Source organism: Strix uralensis, chromosome 1 (assembly GCF_047716275.1).
Source record: "Strix uralensis isolate ZFMK-TIS-50842 chromosome 1, bStrUra1, whole genome shotgun sequence".
Lineage (NCBI taxonomy): Eukaryota > Metazoa > Chordata > Aves > Strigiformes > Strigidae > Strix > Strix uralensis.
In genome coordinates, this window is record NC_133972.1 from 45,896,454 (window position 1) to 45,920,904 (window position 24,451).

A 24,451-nucleotide genomic window follows, 5' to 3' on the forward strand; every position below is an offset into this window, starting at 1 on the left:
TTAAGATTTCTTTTTTAAGACTGTAACCCACATCATACACATCAATACTAAAAGCACATTTGTGTTAAAAGTCAGTTCTTTTTACAAAACATGTAAAAAGTCAACCTATTTATCAATATTGGTACTTTTATCTGAGTATTTTATCTAGTTATTCTTTTAAAACAGAGGTTTACATTTGCCTGGTATTTATTATAAACTTACTCTTTTCTCAAAGTGACAATTAAAAAGACTGTTCGCCTACACAGATCAAAAAAGTTACAGATTAGTCAAAAGGTATTATCAAATACAACAATTATATTAATGTAAACTTATTTCATAAATGTAACATACAACGGGCATACCAATACACATGTATAAATGATGTATATGATTCTATGTGTCATACTAAAGATATAGTAAAATAGGTTAAGTTTTGTCTCATCCTCTATGCCATTATCAGTCAGAATAAAGCTTATAAATATCATTAATTTAACAACAAAACAATGATTCTCAACATTTTTCAAAACATCTTTTCTTAACAGTTCTAAGCACCTTTCTTTAGAAAGAAGAGCTGAAGATGTTTCATCAGGCTTTCTTCCTCCATCTTCATCCTGAAAGATCTGCTCTCTCACATCGTTTTGGTTTTCATTTTCATTCTGAGTAAGTTTTTGCAGAGGGAGAGAAGACAAAAAGGACAGAAATCCTGTCATTGCAGAATCAACATATTCTTCTTATACGCAGTAAATATGAAATTTAAAACCTAAATTAGTTTTGTTAATAAAACTGCAGCAAATTACAAATCAAGAAATACTCTTCCTACATGGAAAAATTAACTAAAACATAAATAAAAACAAAACAGGAAATCCAGGGCAGGGCCTATTAGAAAGAACTTTGTTACACTGATTAAAGAGTCCTTGTGCTTTCTGTTGGTGTTGCTATAGCAATATGAAAATATAAGCTTACCTGAGCAAATAGCTACAGTAATAATCCCCACCTTCAAGCTGTTAAACTAGCTTCTGCTTACCTGAAGTAAAAAACTACGTCTACCAGTACCACCTCCTGATTCTTAAATCTGCTCTGTTCAAGTGACACCATCTTAGGAAAATAGATTACATAAAAAGAGTAGCAGCAAAAAGAAATCTTACTGGTTTTACATGCTACAGCTGCCAAGAAAGTCAAAAGTCCATGTTTACCTCTGTTTGTGTGCTGCTGTTTTGTAGCTCACAAATCAGACTCTCTTTTCCAGGTACAGAATGTTGTTTTAATGATTCCAGTTCTTCTAAAAGCATTCTCTCTCTCTCTGCAACCAGGCTGTCATTCTCCATTGAGACACGCTAAGAAAGAAGTATTATAAAGGCACACACAATTTTTTAAGCTTCTGAGTATGTGAGTCCTGTCACTTCTAATTTTTTACATATTTTGCACAATGAAATTTCAGTCCACTTCTTTCAGTGGTTACAAACACATTGAAAGCCTTCTAAAATGTAATACAGCTAATAAACACTTTTGGTATCTCACACCTTTTTTAAGATTTTCACACAATGTTTATGCTCTGCATGAAACACAGCAGTCACAATGCAAACTGGAAGGAATTTCTGGGTATTTCATGCTACAGTACATGTTTTTCAGAAAAAAAAAGATGAAAATAAATTCTATTTATAACAAACCTACACACACCCTCTTTTAGAAGAGCTAGAAGCGTTCATGGCTTAAATGCAATGCATACGTTCCTGTGTGGTTCTCACGGATAAACAGTCTTGGCATTCAAAACTGGAGAAATGCCAGCAGTATAAGTTCTACTTAATGTTTTTTATCAGTTTCAGGGATTTGCAACCCCTAACGAAAGATGCTGTTGCAAAGTGACAAAGAGGTAAAAGGAGAAAGGATGTATATATTGAAGGGAAAGATTATCAGGATAAATGACAGAAAGACACCTACAAAGCAGCTAAGACACCTGACATTGCTGGACAAGGCACCTAGGATACAAGTGACTGGCTCTCTAGATTCCCCAGCTACCTGGGCCTGAACTTAAACAGAACAGAGCCAGGTTTGGCTAAGGTCTGAAAGAATCTACAGCTCCACTCCACAGTGAAATCAAAGAATTTTAGAATTCACTCATTACTATTTCCATGTTCATTTCTGTAACGTTACATTGCTGAAATTAAATCAGGGCAAGATAAATTCTTCTGGATTCTGTTTACTTCATCTTTCAAGGGAAGGAATCCTTGAAGACAAGTCTATAAATGACATTAATTATTAAGATAAATTAATGAGTTTCATTAGCATACATATGCTTTGAATAGATGGAGAGTGACAGCAAGTTAAATTTAAAAAGGCAAAGAAATAGTGGTGTTTCCCACCAAACCCCACAGATTTTTTTTTTATTCTGACAGTCGGTAAGGACTTTGTCTCCTGTGATTAAAAAAAAAAAAAAAGCCAAAACATGTTGTTGCAGGAAGCCACCAATACTATTCAAGTTCGGACCTCAAGCGGGGATGAGGAAAAATGAAGAATTCTATAGTATTTCTAGCCATGACTGGTGGCTTCATTGATGTAAATGGATTCTTGCCTGCACCCTGCAGAGCTCCATGTACCTGGCAGGTGCCATGGTTTACAATGCATGTGCACTCACTCTTCTGGCTGCTGTGCAGCACTGCAGTTTTTCTCCAGGTTTACAGATGTCTAAAGTGATCCACCACTGGCTAGAGTTTTGATTAAAGAAATACGCCTTTCATACGTATATGCATGTATGTGTTTGTATATATACGCTCACAAATAAGATATGTGTGTGTGTGCACATGGGTGTGTGTGCATGCATATAGTAAATATGTGTGCATCTCTATATAGAGATACAAGTATAAACAAATATAAATCTGCCTGGTGATGTCCCTCTGTTAACCCCTGTTAACACATTGAGTCAAACTCCATATTACCTCAGCTAATTGCACTTTAAGACTCTCAAGCTCTGCTAAGAGTTGCTCTTGATTTTCTTTTTGACGTTCCATTTGCTGCATGTGCCCTTGTCTCAGTAATTCTGTTGCCTGCTGATGTTCCTGATACTGCCGTACTAGCTCCTGTCGCATGTCTTCCAAACGCTCCTCATATAACAACAGCTGACTTGATGTTTCTGTGTCTGATGCCGCCATCTCACTGTAGCACTGAAATATTGGAACTATTTTAGCATTTTATGTTCAATGACAGCTTCTAGTAAACATTTAAATATATTTTAGAAAATACTTTCACAAATTAAAGTAGCTATCACGAAAGCATTACCTTGTTGCCTGCTTCTTGAAATGTCCAAGTTTAGAATTATTCTCCATTTAAAAGACAAGTTTTTTTAAAATAATTTTAAACAGTGTTAACTCTTATGCTATTTAGCTGGTGGGGATCTCAACAGCCATTACATTGGCAGACATACATGCGGTGAATGTGTGTACAACAGGAGTTTGAGAGAACAGTATCAAACAAAACAGTATTACAGTTTATTCACTATCAAGATAATACAAGATCAGAATATTTACCTGTTACACAAATTTGAAAGTCTATTTTTGCTTCAACTAATGCCATGTTTAATTAAAAAAAAAATTAAACTTAGGATGAAATTGTGGAGTCAAAATTTATGACTGCTTTTTACCATATTCCACATTACCCCTACCCCATGTTTGTGAAATGCTAAATATATATTTTACATATTACTTTTATAATTTTTATGTTCAGCTGATATCCTTTATCACAAGGGACTCAAACTCTTTAAGCACTATTTTTAATCTGCTCCTATATATACAAACTCTAGAATATAACCTAGCTTACAAAAAGTCTTTATACAATTTATTGCCTGCAATACAGTTTTATCCATGAAATAGAATAATCTATTTACATGTAACCAGTGTCTTATTTCTGTCCTTACAGCATAGCATAATGCTGTGATAGTCAGGCAGAACACAGGAAAGAATGGTAGAGAATTTAGGTCTAAAGTTATCACTCCTTTAAAAAGGAAAGGGAAGTATTTAAATGGAATTTTCATCTTAGTTTCTTTCTTTGCAGTGTTCTCATTGAAATGAACTGTAAATCTATTGGAAAGATTATTCAGATATGGTGTTACACACTGCCTTTTTTTTTTTTTTTTTTTTCTTACACTTACCGGTGTTTCTTCTGCAGTAAGCCCTTTGACATGGGAAAAAAGTTCTTCAGAAATCACTGTGTGATCATGTGTGGTCTGTCCTAATATGTATCCGGGCTTGCTATTGGAATGAAGCTGTTCTCCAAGCGAGTTGATCTCACCAGACTCTTCACTGAGTTCCTTGCAAAGTGATTTTGATTCTTCTTCAGGCTTACTGCCTTTTTCTGCTGCATTTCTAAGAGGGCTGTCAATCTCTTCTTCACTACATCGCTTTTTAATTTCAAAATGCATTCCCTGTTGATGTGCAATCTGTGCTTGTGCTGCTTCTTCCTTCTGCCGAGCAATTCTTGACAATTCAGTCTGTTTGGCAAATGCTACACTCATTGACACAATTACCTGAAAAAATAAGAAAAGTCTGTTATTAGTTTATGCTTTATCTCTTATTGCTGAAGAAATCTCATCGCTGACCATCAGTAAGTACTAAAAATTCTGAACTATGATTCCTTTTTCTTTTCCAGAGGAAAAGAGAAAGTTAAAAGGACAGAGACGTTTGGTCAACCTCATCAACAGTCACATCTTAAAATACAGACATGCTGTATTTAAGGTAGTTTAATAAACTATAATACTATATTCAGTTAAAATATATCATTTAGCACAGAATTATCTAGTTATTTTTTAAAAAGATTCTATAAGGCAACTTTAAAAAGTCCTGGCATACTGATGTAAGTGCAGCTTATGCCTCTATCTAATCAAGCATCCTCTGTAAATGTTTCGCTGACATGGAATTTTGGGCTGTATAGAGACAGCAGTGCCATATGCTTGATACTCAGCACAGGAATTTCACTTGACCAGAAAGAAACTTCTGACATGAAAGAGCTGCATTTGCAGTTACAACAGGCTGGTAACTTTTGTATTGCTAAGTATCTCCTTCTAATACAAATAACCCCCTTTTCCAATTATGTGAGCTGTTCTTTTCTAGATTTAGACTAAAGCAATTTATAGTGTAACCTACAAAAAAGTGTGAAAAAAATAGTATAATAAGTACAGAAGTGTTACTCTTGAAAAGAAAACACCCAACTCTTCCTTTCCAGAAAATGTGAGTTCGGCTTTTGAACTGAAACAGTTGTTAACAGAACACTAGCCAATCATGTACTTTGCTTTCCCATAAAGAAGTATTTTCCTGGCAGCAGATGAGAGAAATGAAACTTTTACTCCACAAACGTGGATTACTTAAATTGATGTCATCAGCCAGTGCTAGCTATAGCATTCTTCTTAACTCTGATTGCAAACCTTTTTCAGAAGTATTCTTTTATTTTTTCCAATTTTCAATTTATGTTAATTTGATTTTTATTTATGCCATGAAATAATGAGAGCAGAGATAATCTTTCATTCTGCAAAGAAGTAAAAACTATTTTGGAAGTCAAAAAGTAAGTAAATCCACAAACAATTTAATATACTCTACCTATTAAAAAAATCTTAATTTTACTTCTCATGTTTTAGAGAAAGTCACCAGATTCAAATAAAAACTATACATATTTTACACAATGTAATAAAATGCACAATAAAATATGATCGGAAAACAGTGTGGAACTGTTAAGTGCAAAATCTTTTGAACTGGTCAGCTGTTAAGCCTAAAGTAGCAAGAAATCCACTCTCTGAACCTCTGGATTTTGTAAATAAATTCTAGTGTCAAGTATGGTTGCATGTTGGCTATTTTCTTTGAAGTTTTAAAGCAAAACGCCCCCCCAACACGAACAGAAATTATGAATTAGGAACAGGAGAGAGAACTAAAAAAACCCAAAATGTTTCAGAATATTTTTTGTAAGACTTTCCTGTTCAGAATCCAAACGAAACAATTCCTTGTAAATAAATCAAACAAAAGTTAGCATATGATATTGCAACTATCTGAATTGTCAGAAATGACAAATGAAAATGACAGTATTTTTAAAACATATTTTAAAGTAACAAAATAAAAATTATACCTTTGCTATTTCTTCTTCTAATCTTTCTTGGTACTGTTTTTCTAACAATTGAACAATGTCCAGATCATTCTGCATTTCAATTTCACTAGCAAGCTGTAAGAAAACCATGAAATCTCAGATCATGTATTTGTGCTTTTATTTCATTAATATTTAAAGTTTAAATCTGATAGAGATTTTTTCCTCAATTAAGTTATCTTCATTTCATGCAAATCACATCATTTTGTACCACAACATAGAAGAACCAGGTAAAAGACACTGCAGTGTTTCTGCTTTAAAATTAATTTTTAAAGTTGAATTTGCAACAACTCTTCTTCCAGCACTATTTCAATTGTCAAATGCGGAGAAAATAGGTAAGAAAGCACAGGATCACAGTACAAAACAGCATCAATATTTTTCAAAATGCAGAATTTTTGAGCCAGGTTTCCAGCAGTACTAGGGAAGGAATGTGTGGGGTCTTCTCCATTAGCATTTGGTTTCTAAGATCTTTGGGATTACTTTTGCAAGATTTCTCCTAAACTGTGTAGTCTATACTTAAAACTACTAGGATTTCACTTAAATCACTCTTCTTTCATAACTAGTGTTTAAAGAAAAGTCACAATGTTTTAAAGACTTCCAAAGAAATCCCAGAATTTGAACACTACTTTTCTTCTACTTTAGTAAGTAGCAGCCCAACCCAAATGTCTTGCTTCAGAGAAAAAAAATTTTTTAAAAAATTAAAATTTAAACCCAGGACCAATAAAGCAAGTTTTATTGCTCATAGTTTCCAGAAATGTTTTTCAGCAAAATTTAAATATTTTTCCTATAACATGGACTAATAGTATAGTGTAATACTAAGATGATAATTAATACTACAAAAGACTAGTCCATATTTCAATTTCATCTTAGAACCTGAAGCATCGAAGTTATATTGACCACGTGTATAATAGCTGTCAGTTGAGTTATATGATACCTCTAGTGCTTCTTCTGTTCTTTGCTGATGAAGACTTTCAGCGCATTTCACTTTCCTGAAGACTTTTAGCTTTATTTCCGAATCTGTGGATACACTAAAAAGGTAAGAGAAGCAGAGGGAGGAAACAAAATCAGTATTTCGATATACATTATTTTTTATCTATTCGAATATGCATTCTATGAATATACATATACATTACATATATTCAAAGACCAATAACTGCAAATATTTTCTTCAGAACACACCTTTTCCCATGTCATTAATTTCTTACACTTGACTGTATAATTAATTTGCCTTCCAAACACTAGCTCCTCCTCTTAGTGTAACACACCTTAACATCAGTTTTGCCAAGGACCTCACAAACAACTTACTTTTAAAGCTACCTGAGAATATTTTGTGTGATGAAGATGAAGACAAAAGCACCTGTTTGAATTATAAGGATATGAGAGAAAGCAGAATGGCTGTGTATGAAGCCATAAAAACACCTAGAAAATGGTTATATTTATTTTGATTCTTTAAATTGATGTTTATCAACAGGTGCACTGCTTGCTTGCTTTCTTGTGTTATATAGATGAGGCATACACATGAAACAGTAAGAAATCTAATATGATTCATTTTATATTTAGATAACAACATGCTGAAATATATTCAGACTGTCTTTTGCAGCAGAACTGCTCTATATATAGAGTGCTATAAATCAGTAAAAACCAAAATAACACCACACGCCATCAAAACTCTAGCTCCCCTTTCACTACATATTGAAAAACACTTAACAGAAATACACTGCCAAAAGAATAAAATACAGTATCAAACTACCTTAAAAAAACCCGCACCTGTCCTCTAGTACTTATGATCTCCTACCACAAAGAAACTAATACCTTGCTAAAAGGGTACAAAATAGATTAAGTTAGAAAGTAACTTTATTGTCCGTAAGCCTTACAATCTTAACTACACTAGGGTTTTACAGAGACCATGAAGCTTTTCTTTTGCTCAAATCTGAGAGCTGGTTTAGATAACCCTGAAATGGAGTCCAGGATGGTAATTTCATCAAACTTGTGATATTTTTAACTACAAAAGGCAACCCATTATTTTTAGCATTCATGTTTAATTTGATGAATGAACAGTAGTAACTGATTTTCTTTTTTCTTTTTTTTCTTTTCTGATATTACAATAGGATATACAACCAGATGAAAATGTCCCGCAAAAATTCCCTGGCTTGGCCACAGCTATACTCCTACATAGATCTTAGTTTACAAGATGCAGCAACAAACCAGGTATGGAAACTGAGTATGTAACAGATCATTCAACACCATTAAAAGACACTCATATTCTATTCAGGCTTGAGACATAATGAGACACATCTCCATGCTATGTTATTAGAAACCAATTTATGTACTGATCTAGGAACTTTTCCTGTAAACCCCCAGTTTAATTTTAAAGTTTAAAACCTGAACTTCAGGTATGAAAGGTAAGAGAATGCAACTCTTCTTGGGAAATTTTTTCTCTGCTGTTACCTTAAATACCAATAATTGCTATAAATGCTTATTAAACATATGTAAAATGAGTTCTGAGCATTTTAGGTGAATAGTTATCATGGATGAAATCAGAACACTAACCACCCATTTAAAAATAATTTCGAAATCATATATGAATATTTATAACTGGCCAATACACATACAGAAGTATACAGTTTCCCAAAATGTATTTTGAAAATGCTCATAGCTTGTATTTTTTTGAAAGGATTAAAATGTAATTAAGAAGCTATAAAGTCTGAGCTTAGGCTAATAAATGTGTACTTATTCTACAAGGCAGATGGTGGAAAACAATGATATAAAACCATGGCCTCAGTCTTACAGATGCATAAACATTTGTAGAACTTGGACCTCTTATTCACCTCAAAACCAGTATATACAAGTATTAATTCGTATGAGGAAAAAAAAAATGGTTATTTTACTTGCCACTTCCAAGACTAGGAACATTTTAAGGAATGAAAGGAAAACTGGTTAAGAGTTAGAAAAACACAGATGACTGAGAAAGGGCTGTGATCAAACAATAAGGGAAAAACAGCTGTTTGGGTTCTGATGGGTCATGGTGGAAGGAAAATACTTTTATCTTCATTTCTCTCAACTTCTAAGGATTTATCCTACCACAGCCCTTTCACTTTTTAACAGAGTACTGTCATAAGTACATAAAATACATAACAATTTCTAAAAACATCTAGACAATTTTCACCCCTTCTTAGTAGCACTTCCTATTGCCACTGTGTCCACCTTATTTCCAGTTGAGCACTGATCTGACTAAAAAACCCTCACAGTTCTCTCTCACAGAAGGGATATTCAGATAAAAGAAAAATGCAGAGAAACTGAGTGGATTTGTAGTATAGAAAATGAAACAAAAGGAAGGAATACGAGAGTCAAAACCGGAAGAACAGGAAACCAGAGATGACACTGAATAGGGTGCAATCAAAAGCACCCACCACTCCTTGAACACATTCAAGGAGACAGTGAAAGAATCAGGGAACAGGAGGCTTCACAGCTGTCAGGATCCCCCCAAGACGGTTGCACCTCTCTCAGGTTTGAATGGCCACAATGGTCAGGGCCAGAAGGCTGATGAGTATGTCCCATGGCCATGTGGTGAAAGCCAGAATGTGTGAAGTGGACCTCAACTCTGCCACAAACTTTATTGCTACATATCATTCTAGAAAATCAATTTCATGCAGCTATGTCTACACAAGGTGTAAAGTACATGACCTGGAGTTTTAAGCATTAAATGTGGTCTGTTGAGTTGGAAGTTTTGAAATTACTGCTAAAAAGTTCATATATATGAAATGACACTTATACATTATTCCAGTTATCAAATCTTCCCCTATTAACTATAAAAATGTAATAAATTCTAAATTCTGCACTACTTAGTTTGCAACGTTTACGTCATTTTTTCATAACAGTCTCAACTCTTGAAGGAACAAAACAACATAAAACAAATGTTTTTATAGAAGATTTTTCAAATTTTGAAAACACATAGCTTTACATGAATGTTTATTTGAAACACTTCTTTTTGTACACAGTGCAAAGTTATAAGCATTAAGGAACTGATTAATACCTTGTGTGGTCAGAGGACACCCCAGAACTCTGAAGCTTATCCTGCAGATGGATGATCTCTGTAGTGTACCTCTCTTCACTTTCCTTCAGCTGCTGTTGGAAATAGGACCGGAGGTGTTCCAGTTCTTGAGCATGCTGTTCTTCAAGTTGTGTTTTAAGGTTCCCTATCTCCTTTGAACAGTATTCTTGAATCATAGGATCTATATGTAGGTTATTTGGAGGGGGGGGGAATAAATTACATTAAATTAACTCCATCCCAAGTTATTAGCAGTGATGGACTGAATAATTACTGTAGTTAAAAATTTCTTCTGGTATCATATTAATTATTTTTCCATAACAAATACTTATAACAATCTTCCATTTTGCAAAACTATATTTGATATGGGTAATGGAACTTTAACTTCGGAAAACTGAAAAAGACTAAACCAAAACTGTTTCACAGAATAGAATTCTGAAATATTTTAGAGATTTAAGAAAATCAGAATATAATACTGCAGAATCTGCTAAAATCTCTTATATGCTTCAAGCTGTAGTAAGCTATAAATCAGTTTATATTTAAAGTTATTGTCTTCTCTCTCTCCTGAATATATATACATTAAAAACAGCATATGCATCTTTTTACCCATTATACCCTGTGAAGGGATCTTCAGACATTCCTTTCTTGTTTCCAGATGGCTAGGTTCTTCTTCTTTCCTCCTTTCTGACGAAGATAGCCATGGTTCTTTGACCTAAAAAATAATCAAGTAAATAAAAATGACAACAATTTGTCTGGCAATAATGCAAAAATATTAACTGTAATTATAAACATATAAGAAAGTTTGGTGCCCAATACATAAGAGAGTGTAACCAGTGTAACAATGTGTTTCATTTTACAGCCTGAATGACCAAGTATAAATTTATAGCTAGTTGATCAGCCTGTGCACAAAGTCCACAGTAAATCTCAAACTCCTGTCTGGATATAAACTGTTAAGTCATAATTCCTCTGACTCCAGGATCTCTCCGATAAGGAGAGGAAGACATTAATACCCTCCTCAGGCCCAAGATGCAGTTTTCACATACAAATATTTTTTTTTCATGTATATCCATCAATACATGTGACCGGCAGCCACCTCTAGATATAATTAGTTAGTGTACTCTATTTAATACATGAAAGTACCTAACTCCAAATTTACTGATAAAATTTGTCTTTAGGTACCCCAGGCCCCTGAGATGAGTGTAAAAGTTCAGAGCAAGGAAGACATCCTTGGTGGAGGAGGATCAGATTAAGGAACAAACTGGACATGAACAATTTGGTGGTGCCTGATGGGATATACCAAGGAGTGCTGAAGGACCTGGTCTGTATTATTGCGAGGCCATTCTCAATTATCTTTCAAAGGTCACATTCATTGAGGGAAGTTTCTGAGGACTAGATAAAAGCACTCCTACCTTCAAGAAAAAGAAGGAAGATTTGAGGAACTACAGGCAAGTCAACCACACTTTGATCTCTGTGAAGGTGACGGAAGCAAATAATCCTGGAAACCATTTCCAAACACAGGAAGCCAAGAAGATATTCCATTTTGGAGTAGTCAGTATGGATTTATGAAGGGGAAATCATATCTGACCAACCTTTCAACACCACCTCACATTACATGCCCATAGACAAAATGATGAAGCATGGGGATGGTGAGGCTGACTGAAAACTGGCTGGATTGCTGGGCTCAAAAGGTTGTGATCAGTGGCACAAAGTCCACTTAGGAGCCAATAACTAGTGGTGCACCTAATGGCTCAATACCGGAGCCAATACTGCTTATCCTTTTCATTAATGTCCTGCATGATGGGACAAGAGTGCATTCTCAGCAGCTTTGCAGACTGTACAAAACTGGGAGGAGTGGTTGATACACCAGATGGTTGTGCTGCTGTTTCAAGAGACCTCAACAGGCCAGAGAAACAGGCTGATAGGAGCCTCATGAAGTTCAACAAAGGCAAATGCCAGTCCTGCAACCTAGAGAGGAACAGTCCTGTGCACCAGTACATGCAGAGGACTGAGCGGCTGGAAAGCAGATTTGCAGAAAAGGACCTGGGGGCCTTGGTGGGCACCTAGTCAAACAGGAACCAGTAATATGCCATTATGACAGAAGTCCAACAGCCTCTTGGGCTGCATCAGGAAGAGTGTTTGCCATCAAGTCGAGGGAGCTGATCCTTCCTCTCTACTCAGCACTGGGGAGACACATTTAGAGTGCTGGATCCAGTGCCGCACTCCAGTATAAGAGAGAAATGGACATACCGGCATAAGCCTAGCAGACGGTCACAAAGGAGATGGGGGGCATGGAGCATCTCTCTTACAAGGAGAGGCTGAGAGAGCTGGCAAGGTATAACCTGAAGGAGACAAGGTGCTCAATGGCCTTGTGGAGTCTACATCCTTGGAGATACTAAAAATTTGTCTGGACACAGTCCTGGGCAATCTCCTGTAGCTGATCCTGTTTTGTGCAAGGGGTTGGATTAGACGAAATCCAGAGATGCCTTCTAACCTCAGCCATTCCATGATTCTGTGACATGGGTAGCAGCTTTCTCCACTTTATCAAATCATTGCCTTGCTCTGCCACTCAACCAGGATACATAAACACAATTTCAAATACATTCTTTGCTCATCCAGAAGGAATTTTTGCAACAGAGAAAATTCAAATGGTCATATACTATAAAAAGTTTACCTTTTTACAATCCTTCATCAGCTGTGTTTGAAGTGCTTTCAGCCTACTGTATTCTTCCATTATCTTGTTTAGAAGTCCATCCATACGTTCTTGCACAGCTAAATTACATAGATAACCAGGGACTTTAAAAAAAAAACAAAATTTGAACATTTTACCATAAATTTTAATACAGTCAATTGTTCACAAGTTATTCACTGAAGAATTATCTGATAAACATTACATATTATTGAAACAAATGAGGCCCCTTCCAAATTTTGGATGCATTTTTTATAGTATTGATATATTTTTTTTTTTTGGTAGAGCTGCTAGCTTCTTCTACAAAAGGAGGAGAGAAAAAAAACCAAACCAAAACACATTTTTCAACAATTTCCACTATAATGGAAACAGCACAAGAAAATACTCATAATAAAAAATAGAAGTGGTTCAGAATAGTGAGGAAATCTCTAAAGCAGCTATTTAGGCACAGTAATTAGCACCTGAACAACTAATGGCATAATTGCCAGTCCGAAAGACTTGAAATCAGTTTTGTTTTTTTTTTTAACCAGCATGATAGTACAATGTCATTACCTTGAGCTTGACCTCTGTGTATTGGTAATTCTATGCTCAGTTTTTCCTTCACAGCAGCAGGTCTACAAAAAATATCCTGTTCCCTATTACCAACTTCTACAGCAGCTGAAGAATGTTCATTCTGATTGTCACACAAAACCTGCACAACAAATGGAACAAAGAAAAAAAGTGAAGCATTTTTTATGAATTTATCAATCACAATTTACAAAGAAAACAAGAAAAATGGTGGCAAGAAAGTAGTACTTTGTATTATCTTCTGTGGAAATGATGGCATAGATATTCTGCTGAGTCATGAGAACCTAGACAATCTTTAAAACTCCCGATAAAAGAAACAGGTATGCAAAGACTTTTCAGCTAAAACATAAAGACATATATTTTGGAATTGTTCTTTAATTTGCAACTGCCAAGTATTGAAATCTCACAGATAAAGGCCTGCTTTATTAATGCTGAAAGCAAAGTTACATTATAAATGCCTCATTCCTGTAAACTCCTATTTTAATCTAAAGAAGGATTTCCTATGGCAGAAAGTTGTATCTTTTTAGGTTACAATTAATCTTGTTCTTGAGTATTGAACAAATAGGATAAAAGGGAATAACATAAAAAAACTCAAGCAAGTCATAAACAGAATGCCTCACGTTTGTTGGTGCTATGTGGCCAGCAGAATAGATTCCATTCCCTATTTACAATGAGTAGGCAAACAGAAAATTTATCCATATGATTTCTGAAGATAAATGACAATTGAAAAAAAATGCTCAGAGCACACAGTGGGATTCCTTATTTAAAGATTTTGGACTCAATGGACACCAAATACAACTTACAAAAGCAAAATTATTTCTCCAAAAGCTCAACACGGTATCACAGAGATGGGCAGCATTCTTCCCAGATGTGAAACAGCTAATGAGAAAGACTCTCATTCAGCCGCTACTTTCTGTGAGCTATCGTGGAGTCCTCCTTAATCTCTCCTATGCTGGCTCTCAAGTAAAAAAGTTCTGCTACCAACCTTCCTGAAAAGGTGTTGAAAAAAGTACAGCAAAGAAGGATAAAAAACCCCACCAAAACCAACCATTTCAAGTATTTAAGACTGGAAAACAATGGCTTATAATGAATGATGAAAGTAGCTTAATTTATCCAGTAATAAGTTTAATAAGTAACTTGACTGCTGGTCAAAAACTACCTCTAAGGGCCATTGATTACTAGTAATGTACAAAAAAAGATACAGCAAAATAGTATTATCGGTGGTTGATACCAGAATAGACTAAAAATAAGCTTTAATTTTTTACTATAATTTTAGTTACTTAAAACAATAGAGACAGCAATTTTGTTAGGTTCTTAGACACTTTTAAGTCTTTGAAAGACCTGCTGCGGCTAAGAAAGAAATTAATATCTTATTGTAGACATGAGAGTGATGTCCCATATGTCAGTATGTGTGTGACATCAGACTGCTGTTAAATCACAAACTTACGGCCAGAGACATCCAGAAAGGGAAAAAAAATATTTCTGAACTAGTAGATATAAGACAAACATTAGATAGAAGATTAAGACTAGATAAGACAGAAGAATTATCTGAACAAGGACATAAAACAGTTGAGGGAAAAAAAGTACAAAATTCCTTGCAATATTATTTTGGAAGATCAGGTTTAGCAATCTCTATTTTGAGATCAATGCAAAGATAAAAGCTGCAAAGAAAACCTCTTAAAAATGATGTAGAAAAATATGATGACTCACTGTACACGTAATCTTTAATTTTCAAAATTTTCTTTTTAAAAAAGGTTTTTTGTTAAGTCTTACCTGAGCAAGCCTAGAACATTCCTCAGTTACAGCTTCATTCAGCTTTTCTATAAGTCTTTGTGTGGATTTGACTTCATCATCTATGAATACAAATTATTTGTATTATTTTTAAACACTAGATGCACAACAACTTTTCAAAGGCCTAATTCAAAGCTCTTAGAAAGGCATAGTTTTTTGCTCCCTTCTTTCTTGTTACATCACACAGATAGATTATTATGGTAGAACTGCATGTTCAAGAGGAGTAACTGATAACAAATGGCTTTGTGTGCTAGTGACCTCTAGAAAGATCAAACTTTACAGAAACATACTGGAGGGCAAAGAACTTATGCCAAAAAATTACAGAAGGACAAATCATGGGATGACAGAAAAGCCACCGTGATAACATAAAGCTCACTGAGGCAAAAAGTAGTAGCAAAGAAGCTTACTTAATGTGGTCAGGGAGTCAGTGCAGTAATTCAAAAAACAAAGAATGAAACAACCCCAAAGATATTTTGTTGATGCATTTGCTTATTATTTCAGTAAGGAATACAACCTTATAGGTGAATCTAATATATAGTTCTCTACAATTAATTGCCCTACTACAAATAGCAAAACATGAGTTGTAATACTTCCTTCTTTTTTTTATATTATTATTACTTGGGGGGTGGGGGTGTGTGTCTAAGTACCCTGAGTAACAGACTACTTGTAATGGGTAAATAATTTGGTACAAAACAACTTCAAAATGTTCTATAAAAACAATTTCTTGGACAGTTACATGCACAAACTCTTATGCTTGTTTTCTTTTAAAAGCAGGTTTTTACATCAAGAGCTTCACTCCCATAATTTTGGTCAAGTTACCTGCTTGTTGAATTTTCAAGGTCTGAAGCTCCAGCTGATGCATTTTTTTAAGATCATTCATCTCTTGTAGATGAGTACGTACAAGCTCCTCTTTAAGACTGCAAAGTGCACTCTCTTTTTCTGCTTTCAGGTACTCACGAACCTGGTCTACATGAGCTGAATAGACCAGGGACAGGCAAATACGCTGTGCTTCCATTTGTAGCTGTAAATCAGTCTTCAAATAAAAAATACACATTTTAAAAACAGAAACAAGAAAACAAAAAAAATCCTGTCTCTGCAAATTTCTGAAATTAATAATGTGTTGAATGGAATGCTGCATATACGGTATACATTAGGTAAATCTAAAAATACAGAGATTGGAAAATTGAATTGTAACAAAATAGTATGACATTTCTTCAACTTAAAATAAAAATCGACCTAAAATCAACAAAACTCAACATGCTTCAACTCCTATTTTGCAGCAATAAAACCCCAATGAATTTTACGCCAATGAAGTGAGATCAATATCATTACAAACAGTGTAAGTTAAGAAAGTTCACTCATAATACAGAAAAAAGTCTGTATTATTAGCAGACCTTAAAAACATTGATTTCCAACGCCTGTAGTTCTAGTCTCCACTTCTTGGGATGTTATTGCTAAAGCAAAAACATGTTTAGGATATGCCAATACTGAGCTATTTAGAGGCCAAGTTTGAAAAGGTTTTTAGACACTTCTAGACCATAATGATTTTTTAGTTCTATGGCAGGAAATTGCAAGACCCTTATCACATCCTAAAAAAACCCCATAATATACAAAAATTATACAGCTGTAGCTCTTTTCTGTAATCTCACAACTGTTTCCAATGTGGCTTTGCTTGTGATTTTATTTCTTAGGAAATGAATGAACTACAATACAACATAAAATTAGGCAGTGGTGTTGTTAGTTCACTGTTAGGTGGAAAAAAAACAATCTAAAAAAATAGTAGAAGAATGGTTAACATCTATTTGTACAGAAAACTTAGTTGCACACTTCTTGCAGCATGCTATTCAACTTCATCACTTTATATAAATTTAAAGCTAAATTTATGATTCTAGCACCTAAATAAATACTGGTAATTCAATAGTTAAGTTACTTTTATTGGTAAATAACAATTCTTTCCAAACTACCTGCAATTAATTTACAATACCAAAAAATACAAGCAAAATTTCTCCAGCAAAACATGGAGATTGGTTAGAATCATATGACATGCATAGCTTCTGTATCTTCACACCTTTCTCTTCTCACGCTCACATTCAAATACATTTCTTAAGAAGTGATAACTGCATATAGACAAAAATTTTGATAATGGAAGATTAGTATTTCACAAGTTTGATATTTCACAAGTTTGATAAAAGATGACTCAAGAAGTCAAGTGTTTCATTATCTCTTTATATTGTTTGAATGAGTACTGAGAGAACTGAAAAGCTAATTGCAAATTTAAATAGTATTTCCTGAATAAGTTTTCACCTCAAGTAATTTAAATGCTATATCAAAGTGTGAAGTGCTCTAGACATCGCCTTACCTTTTGTTATTGTTGATTTAACTAAATGTAAGGGAAGAGTATTTCTTTCACTGAAAAATAGCATCCTTATACACAGATTATGGTTACCATTCTGGTCATTCATGTAATCACTTTCAACCATTGGTCACACTGCCACACACACAACCACATACCTGTACTGAAAAGCAGCTAATAGGAAAAATACGTTGCAAATTTCCAAGTGTAAGCTCCTATAAATTTTCATCAGTAAATTATTTTCCATACTGCTTTACGTAACGTACCTGTTCTGATTTTAATGCATCCACTTGCTGCTGAAGATTATTATTCTGACTCTGTGTAACTGCTATTAACGATGCTTCATCTGTCAACTTGTCTGTCATCCCATGCAAATGTTCTACAAGAGACTGCTGTTCTGGATTCAACATTTGTTGAACTTCCTTTCTTTTTGTTACCTCATGACTGATATCTTTACCTGAACCTAGATTTCTTCTTACATTTATTCCTTCATCAACTTTATTCCTTGAATCAAGGGTTTTAATTCTACTTTCAGATGCTGGAGCAGCAGTCTTCAGAGCTTTTCCTTTAGAGTATTTTGTCTTCAGTTCATTACTACTACTATTTCCTCTCTGAGCATGGCTAATTATGACTTCCAGTTCTTTACATTTTGCTAGAACTTGTTCTTTCTCATCTTTTAAGGATTCAACTTTTTCATTCAAATGACAAATTTCACTATGCTTTGACTTCAACTGTTCAGAGAGATCAGAAAGTCTCAGCGATAATTCCAGTTTCTCACGCTGAGTAACCTCAAGCTTTTCCATAAGTTCTGTTGCATCTTTCTCGACAACTTCTCCAGCCTCAGACACCTTGATTTCTTTACTCCCTTCAAAACCAGAAATTTTAGTTTTAAATAAAACCGGTCTATTGCTTTGTAAGCGGTGAAGCTTTTCATTCAAAGCTTTGAGTTTGTTTTTATACTCAGCTTCCTGCTTATTTTTGTTCTCTTCTAACTCAGTTTTTGCCTTCAGAAGACTTGCACATTCTTTCTGCAGCTCTTTATAACTAGCTTCAAGGTTTTTTTCAGTAAATGAAAAGGTACTCTTCTGCCTTTCAGTATCCTCTTGGAGTTGACTGTATTGTTTTTTAAGTTCCTCATTTTCAGTAATCAGCTTTTCTACTCTTTTTTGCAAGTCCAAAATTTCTGACTTAGAGCTGTTGTTAAAAATTACATTTTCTTCAGAGCTTACCAACACACTTTTTAATTTCTCTTCAAGAGTTTTATTTTCCCCCTTAAGAAGGTTATTTTGTGTTTCAAGTTCTGAACATTTTTTTTGAAGGCTATCTTCTCTTTCCCTCATTTGTTCTTGCATCAACTCAGTTTTAAGCTGAAGCTCTTGAATTTCTTGTTCAAGGGTACCTTTCTCTTTTTCCTCTTGCCTAAGCACTTCAATCTCTTTCTGCAGCTCAAGGATTTGAAGTGTCATTTCTTCAGATTTAGAATTTACAATAGACTGCTGTAAATCTTTTAGGTTTGAAATCTCTAATATCAACTGATTTTGCTTTGTGATTAAGTTGTCCTTTTCACATTGCATGGCTTCTATCTTTTGACTCATTTCATTTTGTACCTCATCTAACTGCTGTTTATGGTGCATATTCAAGTTATCTTTAAGGCTTTCCATGTTCACCATGTGCTCTTTTTGTAAGTCTTCTTTAAGTCTGGAAAGTTCCTCTTCATGACTAAACAGGAGCTTTGTTCTCAGTCTCTCTAATTCTGCTTCTTGAGATTCTGCCATCCTGTCCAAAACTGCATCCTTCTCCCTTTCTAGCATTTCAAGTTTTATTTTGTAATTTGTGACTTCTGCCTCATGTTTTAATTCCAATTCCTTCCTAAATTCAGAGGCAGAAGCCAGCTGAGTTTCTAAATCTTCAATCAAAAAATGGTATTTTTCAGCTTCATTTAATCTACATTCCATATCCACTATAGTTTGTTTGGCTCTTTGAACCTGCTCTCTTGAAAAATTCAGTTCTTGGAAAAGATTTTCAATTTTAGTTTGTTGAAGAGACTTCTCTGCTGAAATTACCTCCATCTGTTGTGACAATTCTTGCTTTATTTTTTCCCTTTCATTATCTGCATCTTGCAATTTCACATTCAATTCATTAATTTTAATATTCATTAAATGCATTTGATCTTTATTAACATTCTCATTCAAACACAGACTTGAAGTTTTCTCCAATTCTACTTTTTGTTGTGAAAGACGCTGTTCTATTTCCATTGCATGTTGCTTAATTAATTCTTGCTTCATTTGTACAATCTGCTGGCCATGCATTTCATCTAATTCAGCCTGAAGTTGTGCCAGTCTCCTTTGTGTTTCTAATTCCATTCTTTGCACAATGTCAGCTTCAGACTGGCTGTCTTTATAACATCGTTTCTGCAATTCTTCCACAGTTCCCATTAATTGTTTTATTTCATCAGAACATTGTCTTTCTTTCTGTTTGTAGGTGGTAAGTTCAACTCTCATATTACTTATCTCCTGGTTCTTTAGTGAAATCTGTTCTTTCGATTCTTCAAGTAGTTTACTGACATCTGATAATTTTTCCTTAAGCTGAAATGAATTTTTTTCTTCTTCTCCAAGTTTTGTTTCCAGCTTTTCAACTAATGCTTCTTTTTCTTGTAGTTTACTCAAATCTTCTCCCTCATATTTGTGTTTTTCCTTTAAAAAAATTATCAAAACCATGTTCTTATTTTTAGTTAATTATCGGAATATATAAGAACATTTATAGATTTAGCTATGTAAACGCAATGCCTTTCTTTGAAGGCTAGGGATCATTTATAAAAAACTAAATATAAATTATTTGTTGACCTCATTTGGAGGTTTTCTGTACCTTTGGAATAAGTGACAATCCTTGTCTTGCCCCCCACATTACCCCCCACCCGCTAAAAAAAGAACAAAAAAAAAAAAAAAAAAAGAGAAGAAAACCACTTCAATTTTTTCCAGTTGTGCTCTGATACTTAAAAAAAAAATATTGGTGCAATCCACTGAAAGCTTTGTGTCTTGTCACTTTTAAGGACATTTAATTTCTTTAGGTGCTTTAAGATGTTTTCCATGAAGGATAATAAAAAAATGTACATGAAGAAAAGAATTCATTCTTTCCTTGAGACAGAAAAGACTGTTCAAGCAGGTTACTTTAAACTATTTTTTTCTTAACATTACATAAAATTATGTAATTTAATGAAGGCATTCTAATAGACAGCATAGTGTCATCATTTGCTATAAATATTTCTGCAATTTTTAAAAACATGATACATAATACTGACATAAAAATTTCAGTTTTAAATTATACAGAAATCGTATGTTACTCAACAGAAGGAGTGTTAAAAACTTAAAATCTTTGTATGCATTCTATGCAATACACTCATAATCTGTGCTTTGGCCCTTAAATTTCAAAGGAACTACAAAATCATTAAAACAAAAAAGAGATTAGGAAAAGAGGTCCTTCTAGTAAGGAACATACCATTTCATATGTTGTAATTTTATCCTGAAGACATGTAATCTGCACTTCAAATTCTTCATTCTTTTTTTGATAATTCTTCAGCAGACATTCTTGTTCTTCTAGCTGCTGCTGATGTGAAAGTATCTGTTGCTTGGCTTGCAATAAATCAGCAGCTGTGCAGCTATGGCTCGTGTTCCTTAGGGCTTCACTTGCCTGCAACTTGAATGTTAAAAAAATTAAACCTAAGATATCTCAAGTTTTTCAGAAACAGCTTGCACTACAGAAAGAGTGATCTCTACTTTCTTCTCCCACATCAGAAGCCCAAAGACTATCACAAGTTCTTTTAGGAGGAACTGAAATATCCTTATTCTTGTGGGATAGCCAACCAATAAAAAATATTTAACATTAAATTGTTTTATAGCGAGCTAGCTCAGGACAGCAGTGTCTCAGGAACATTTCTAAGCAGCAAAATGAACTAGTTGTAATTACTGTCCCCAAAATCAGATTTTTAATAAGAGGTAGGTTTTACCCCAAAATATAGGAAGGACTGAAACATGAAAAAGCTGATGGCTGGCTGTTCTGATTTCAAGGGGAACAGGTTGGATCTCAGCCCAAAGCTCTGAGAACTAATTATACTAGTAATTTTCCCTAAAATAACTGCCACCATCCAGTATTTATCAGAAGCTATCACCACATACTACAGGAGAAAACAGACTAATCTTTATTATTTTATAGTGACTTAGTACAATAAATCAGGTACTATAATGTAGGACCGGTAAAGTGACCGCGGATCTATACTAAGAGACCAATTCTTCAAAAATGCACAAAAAATTCTGTGTTTCTGTAGGAAGCAGCCATTTATGGACCCTCCAAAGCAATACCAGTATTCAAACCCAAATAAATATTGGTAGCGCTGTAACTTACATGCTGAAACTGAATTTGCAGTTTTTGACTTTGTTCAGTAAGCTGTAAGAACTCCCTCATAGTTTCATCCTTTTCTTTCCGTGCCTGCTGTAGGTTAGTAGTGAGCTGAGTGATAATGTCATCTCTTTTTTTGATAGCAGCTTCAAATTCTTGTAGCTACGAAAGATAAAATTTAAACTATTAGTGCACATCAAAGCCACACACAAAAAACCCACTAGCTTATTCTAGTTAAGCAGGAATACATCATCCCTAACCTCTCCATTTAAAAGATGTCTCACAAACCTACTGGAGCATTTATGTTTTCAAACCCTATTTGTAAATATTTCAGAAACAGATTTTTTTCCCTCATTTAACGATATATGACCTCTCTGTAAAATATATTTATCGAAGAACAAAAGGCTAATTAGTTAAATATGTAACTTGCTTTTAAACTAACAAGTGTGGCCACATAAACAAACCACCATAAAGGAAGCCAGAGTATCTACTTACAGTGTTTCAGCAATTTTATACAACTACTCATGTCCACACACTTTTCCCACAAGTTATATCATCTCTCACTGAAAGCACAGTAAATTGCATTCATTGTACTAAAGGCATATAATAGATACCATGCAGTATCTTACATTGTGAACCCAGAGAAACTATTCATAACTACATGGGAAAATTAGCTCAAGCTGCAAAACTGATACAGCGTATTTAATAGATGAATCTTTTGTCATTTGTAATGATGAAGAAATTCTAAAAGTACAGAAAAAACCCCTTTGCTAGTGTTTTATTTTTTGTAGGATTACACTCAGGCATCCAGAAATTCTACAATATTAACTGGGACTCTTCATGTGCAATTATATAAACAGATGTGTTATTCACTTTAAAGTAATTTTGTCAATTGGAATTCATTCCAGGCTAGCAGAAGCTTCATCTCTATGTACTGCATATTTCTTAAACCATCAGTCACCTGTAACTGTTTTGTTTACAATGCTCCAAAAAAAGAAGCTTTCTCCAGGCTATATGCTGAGTCTTGAAGTAAAATTATAATGCTTCCAGATAAAGCTTACTGATTTAGAAGACACGGACACTGTTCAGTAGGACATAAAAGCCAGAAGTCCCTTAAACAAGCCAAACTATGCAAAGAATTTGAGGAAATTCTTTTTAAGTTCTTTTCAGAACACTGCAGTGAACTCCTACTTTAAAAGCATGGATCTAGTGGAAATACTAGATGTTTGTTACAATAGAGAAAATTTGGAACAGATCAGACACTTAAGTGTGTCATCCCTTTCCTTTTGCATCTGTTCAATGAAATTGAATAACTAAATTCACCTGTTCTGATCCACACGTTGTTATAATTTTAAACTTTTTTAATTCAATCTTTTTCTTTAACAAATAGGCAGAACTAAAGCACATGACATATCTTTCGCACTCTCACAATTCTTCTGTTCCTTCTGAAAAATAAACCGTATCCGTTTCTCAACTGAGCTATTATGCACTTGTACCACTATCATATAAAAATATGCTGCAACTATTAAAATATTATTGTACCACAGCCTGTTTTGTTTTAATATATTTTTAATTCATTTTAAAAATAGTAATCATGGCCATTGAAAAAATGCAAACATCTTCACTTTCACCTTTTTCAGGAAAAACTAACAGTAGTCACAATTGTGAGAAATTAAAATTATGCTTATGTTCTTTATTACGCTATAATTATGACTATTATGTTCAGCCCAACAGATACTAGACACGGTAATTAGAAGCTAAGTTTGACTTAAAATGCAACACCAGAGATTCACCAACAGACAAATGATAAACCACATCCTCCAGGGCAACCACTTAAAGATGACTCTAGTATGGTGGAAAACATGACATCTATTTTCATGGATAAAATACAAATGAAAGCAGAAAAAATTATAATTTGCAAGAATAATGAAGGTGAAAATGACTGACGATTAGAACAATTCTGGTATTCTGCAGTACTTTGCAAAAAGTAGAAAAACACAATGATGTGAACTGAATCCAAATTAAAAGAGAGATAAGGCAGACGTGAAGGATGACAAAGCACTGACTTCAGTGCATTGCACCACTTGCTTAAACTGGAAGAGTAAGTATTTAATACTCTTTACTTTAAAACCTAACTTTAAATTCCAATAGTATTTCTGCAGTAAGAAATACTTCCCTGTAATCCAAGTTCTTAGGTGTTTATTAGAACATTCTGACAGAGTTGCCCTGTATTTCAGACTGTGAAGTCTGACATACAAATACCTTTTCAGTTCAACAATCAACTCGGTTATATCATTCGTTAGGAAGTAAAACATGAGGTTTTTTGACCTTGGAGAACCAGGAAGGTATTAAAAAATGCAGTCTTTGCACAACTAGAGAAGAATTGGGGCTTTTCTTGAAGAAAATTGTCTTTCCATTCCTAATTTGAAGAAAGTCACTGTGAAGACGACTGGAATTTTAGTCACAAAATACAGAGAAAAGTACACACAATGGAAATGCCATTCAAAGAAACAGAGTG

At 34.3% G+C, this 24,451-nt stretch overlaps 1 protein-coding gene across 13 annotated transcripts in view; it reads right to left on the reverse strand.

The window, feature by feature from the left end:
• AKAP9 (A-kinase anchoring protein 9) overlaps window positions 1–24,451 on the reverse strand; it is a 120,603-nt gene that overhangs the window by 52,318 nt on the left and 43,834 nt on the right. For 12 of the 13 annotated variants that reach the window (XM_074864692.1, XM_074864705.1, XM_074864684.1 and 9 more), the window contains 15 exons: window positions 21,940–22,095; window positions 21,037–21,234; window positions 17,808–20,234; window positions 16,008–16,221; window positions 15,171–15,250; window positions 13,383–13,521; window positions 12,816–12,937; window positions 10,751–10,856; window positions 10,130–10,328; window positions 7,031–7,124; window positions 6,082–6,174; window positions 4,121–4,495; window positions 2,913–3,137; window positions 1,173–1,313; window positions 532–635 (listed from right to left, as the gene is read on the reverse strand). In XM_074864692.1, coding sequence (XP_074720793.1) covers window positions 532–635; window positions 1,173–1,313; window positions 2,913–3,137; window positions 4,121–4,495; window positions 6,082–6,174; window positions 7,031–7,124; window positions 10,130–10,328; window positions 10,751–10,856; window positions 12,816–12,937; window positions 13,383–13,521; window positions 15,171–15,250; window positions 16,008–16,221; window positions 17,808–20,234; window positions 21,037–21,234; window positions 21,940–22,095 — 4,673 coding nt within the window. The remainder of the gene's footprint in view (window positions 1–531; window positions 636–1,172; window positions 1,314–2,912; window positions 3,138–4,120; window positions 4,496–6,081; window positions 6,175–7,030; window positions 7,125–10,129; window positions 10,329–10,750; window positions 10,857–12,815; window positions 12,938–13,382; window positions 13,522–15,170; window positions 15,251–16,007; window positions 16,222–17,807; window positions 20,235–21,036; window positions 21,235–21,939; window positions 22,096–24,451) is intronic. The other variant, XM_074864655.1, reaches the window with a different exon arrangement.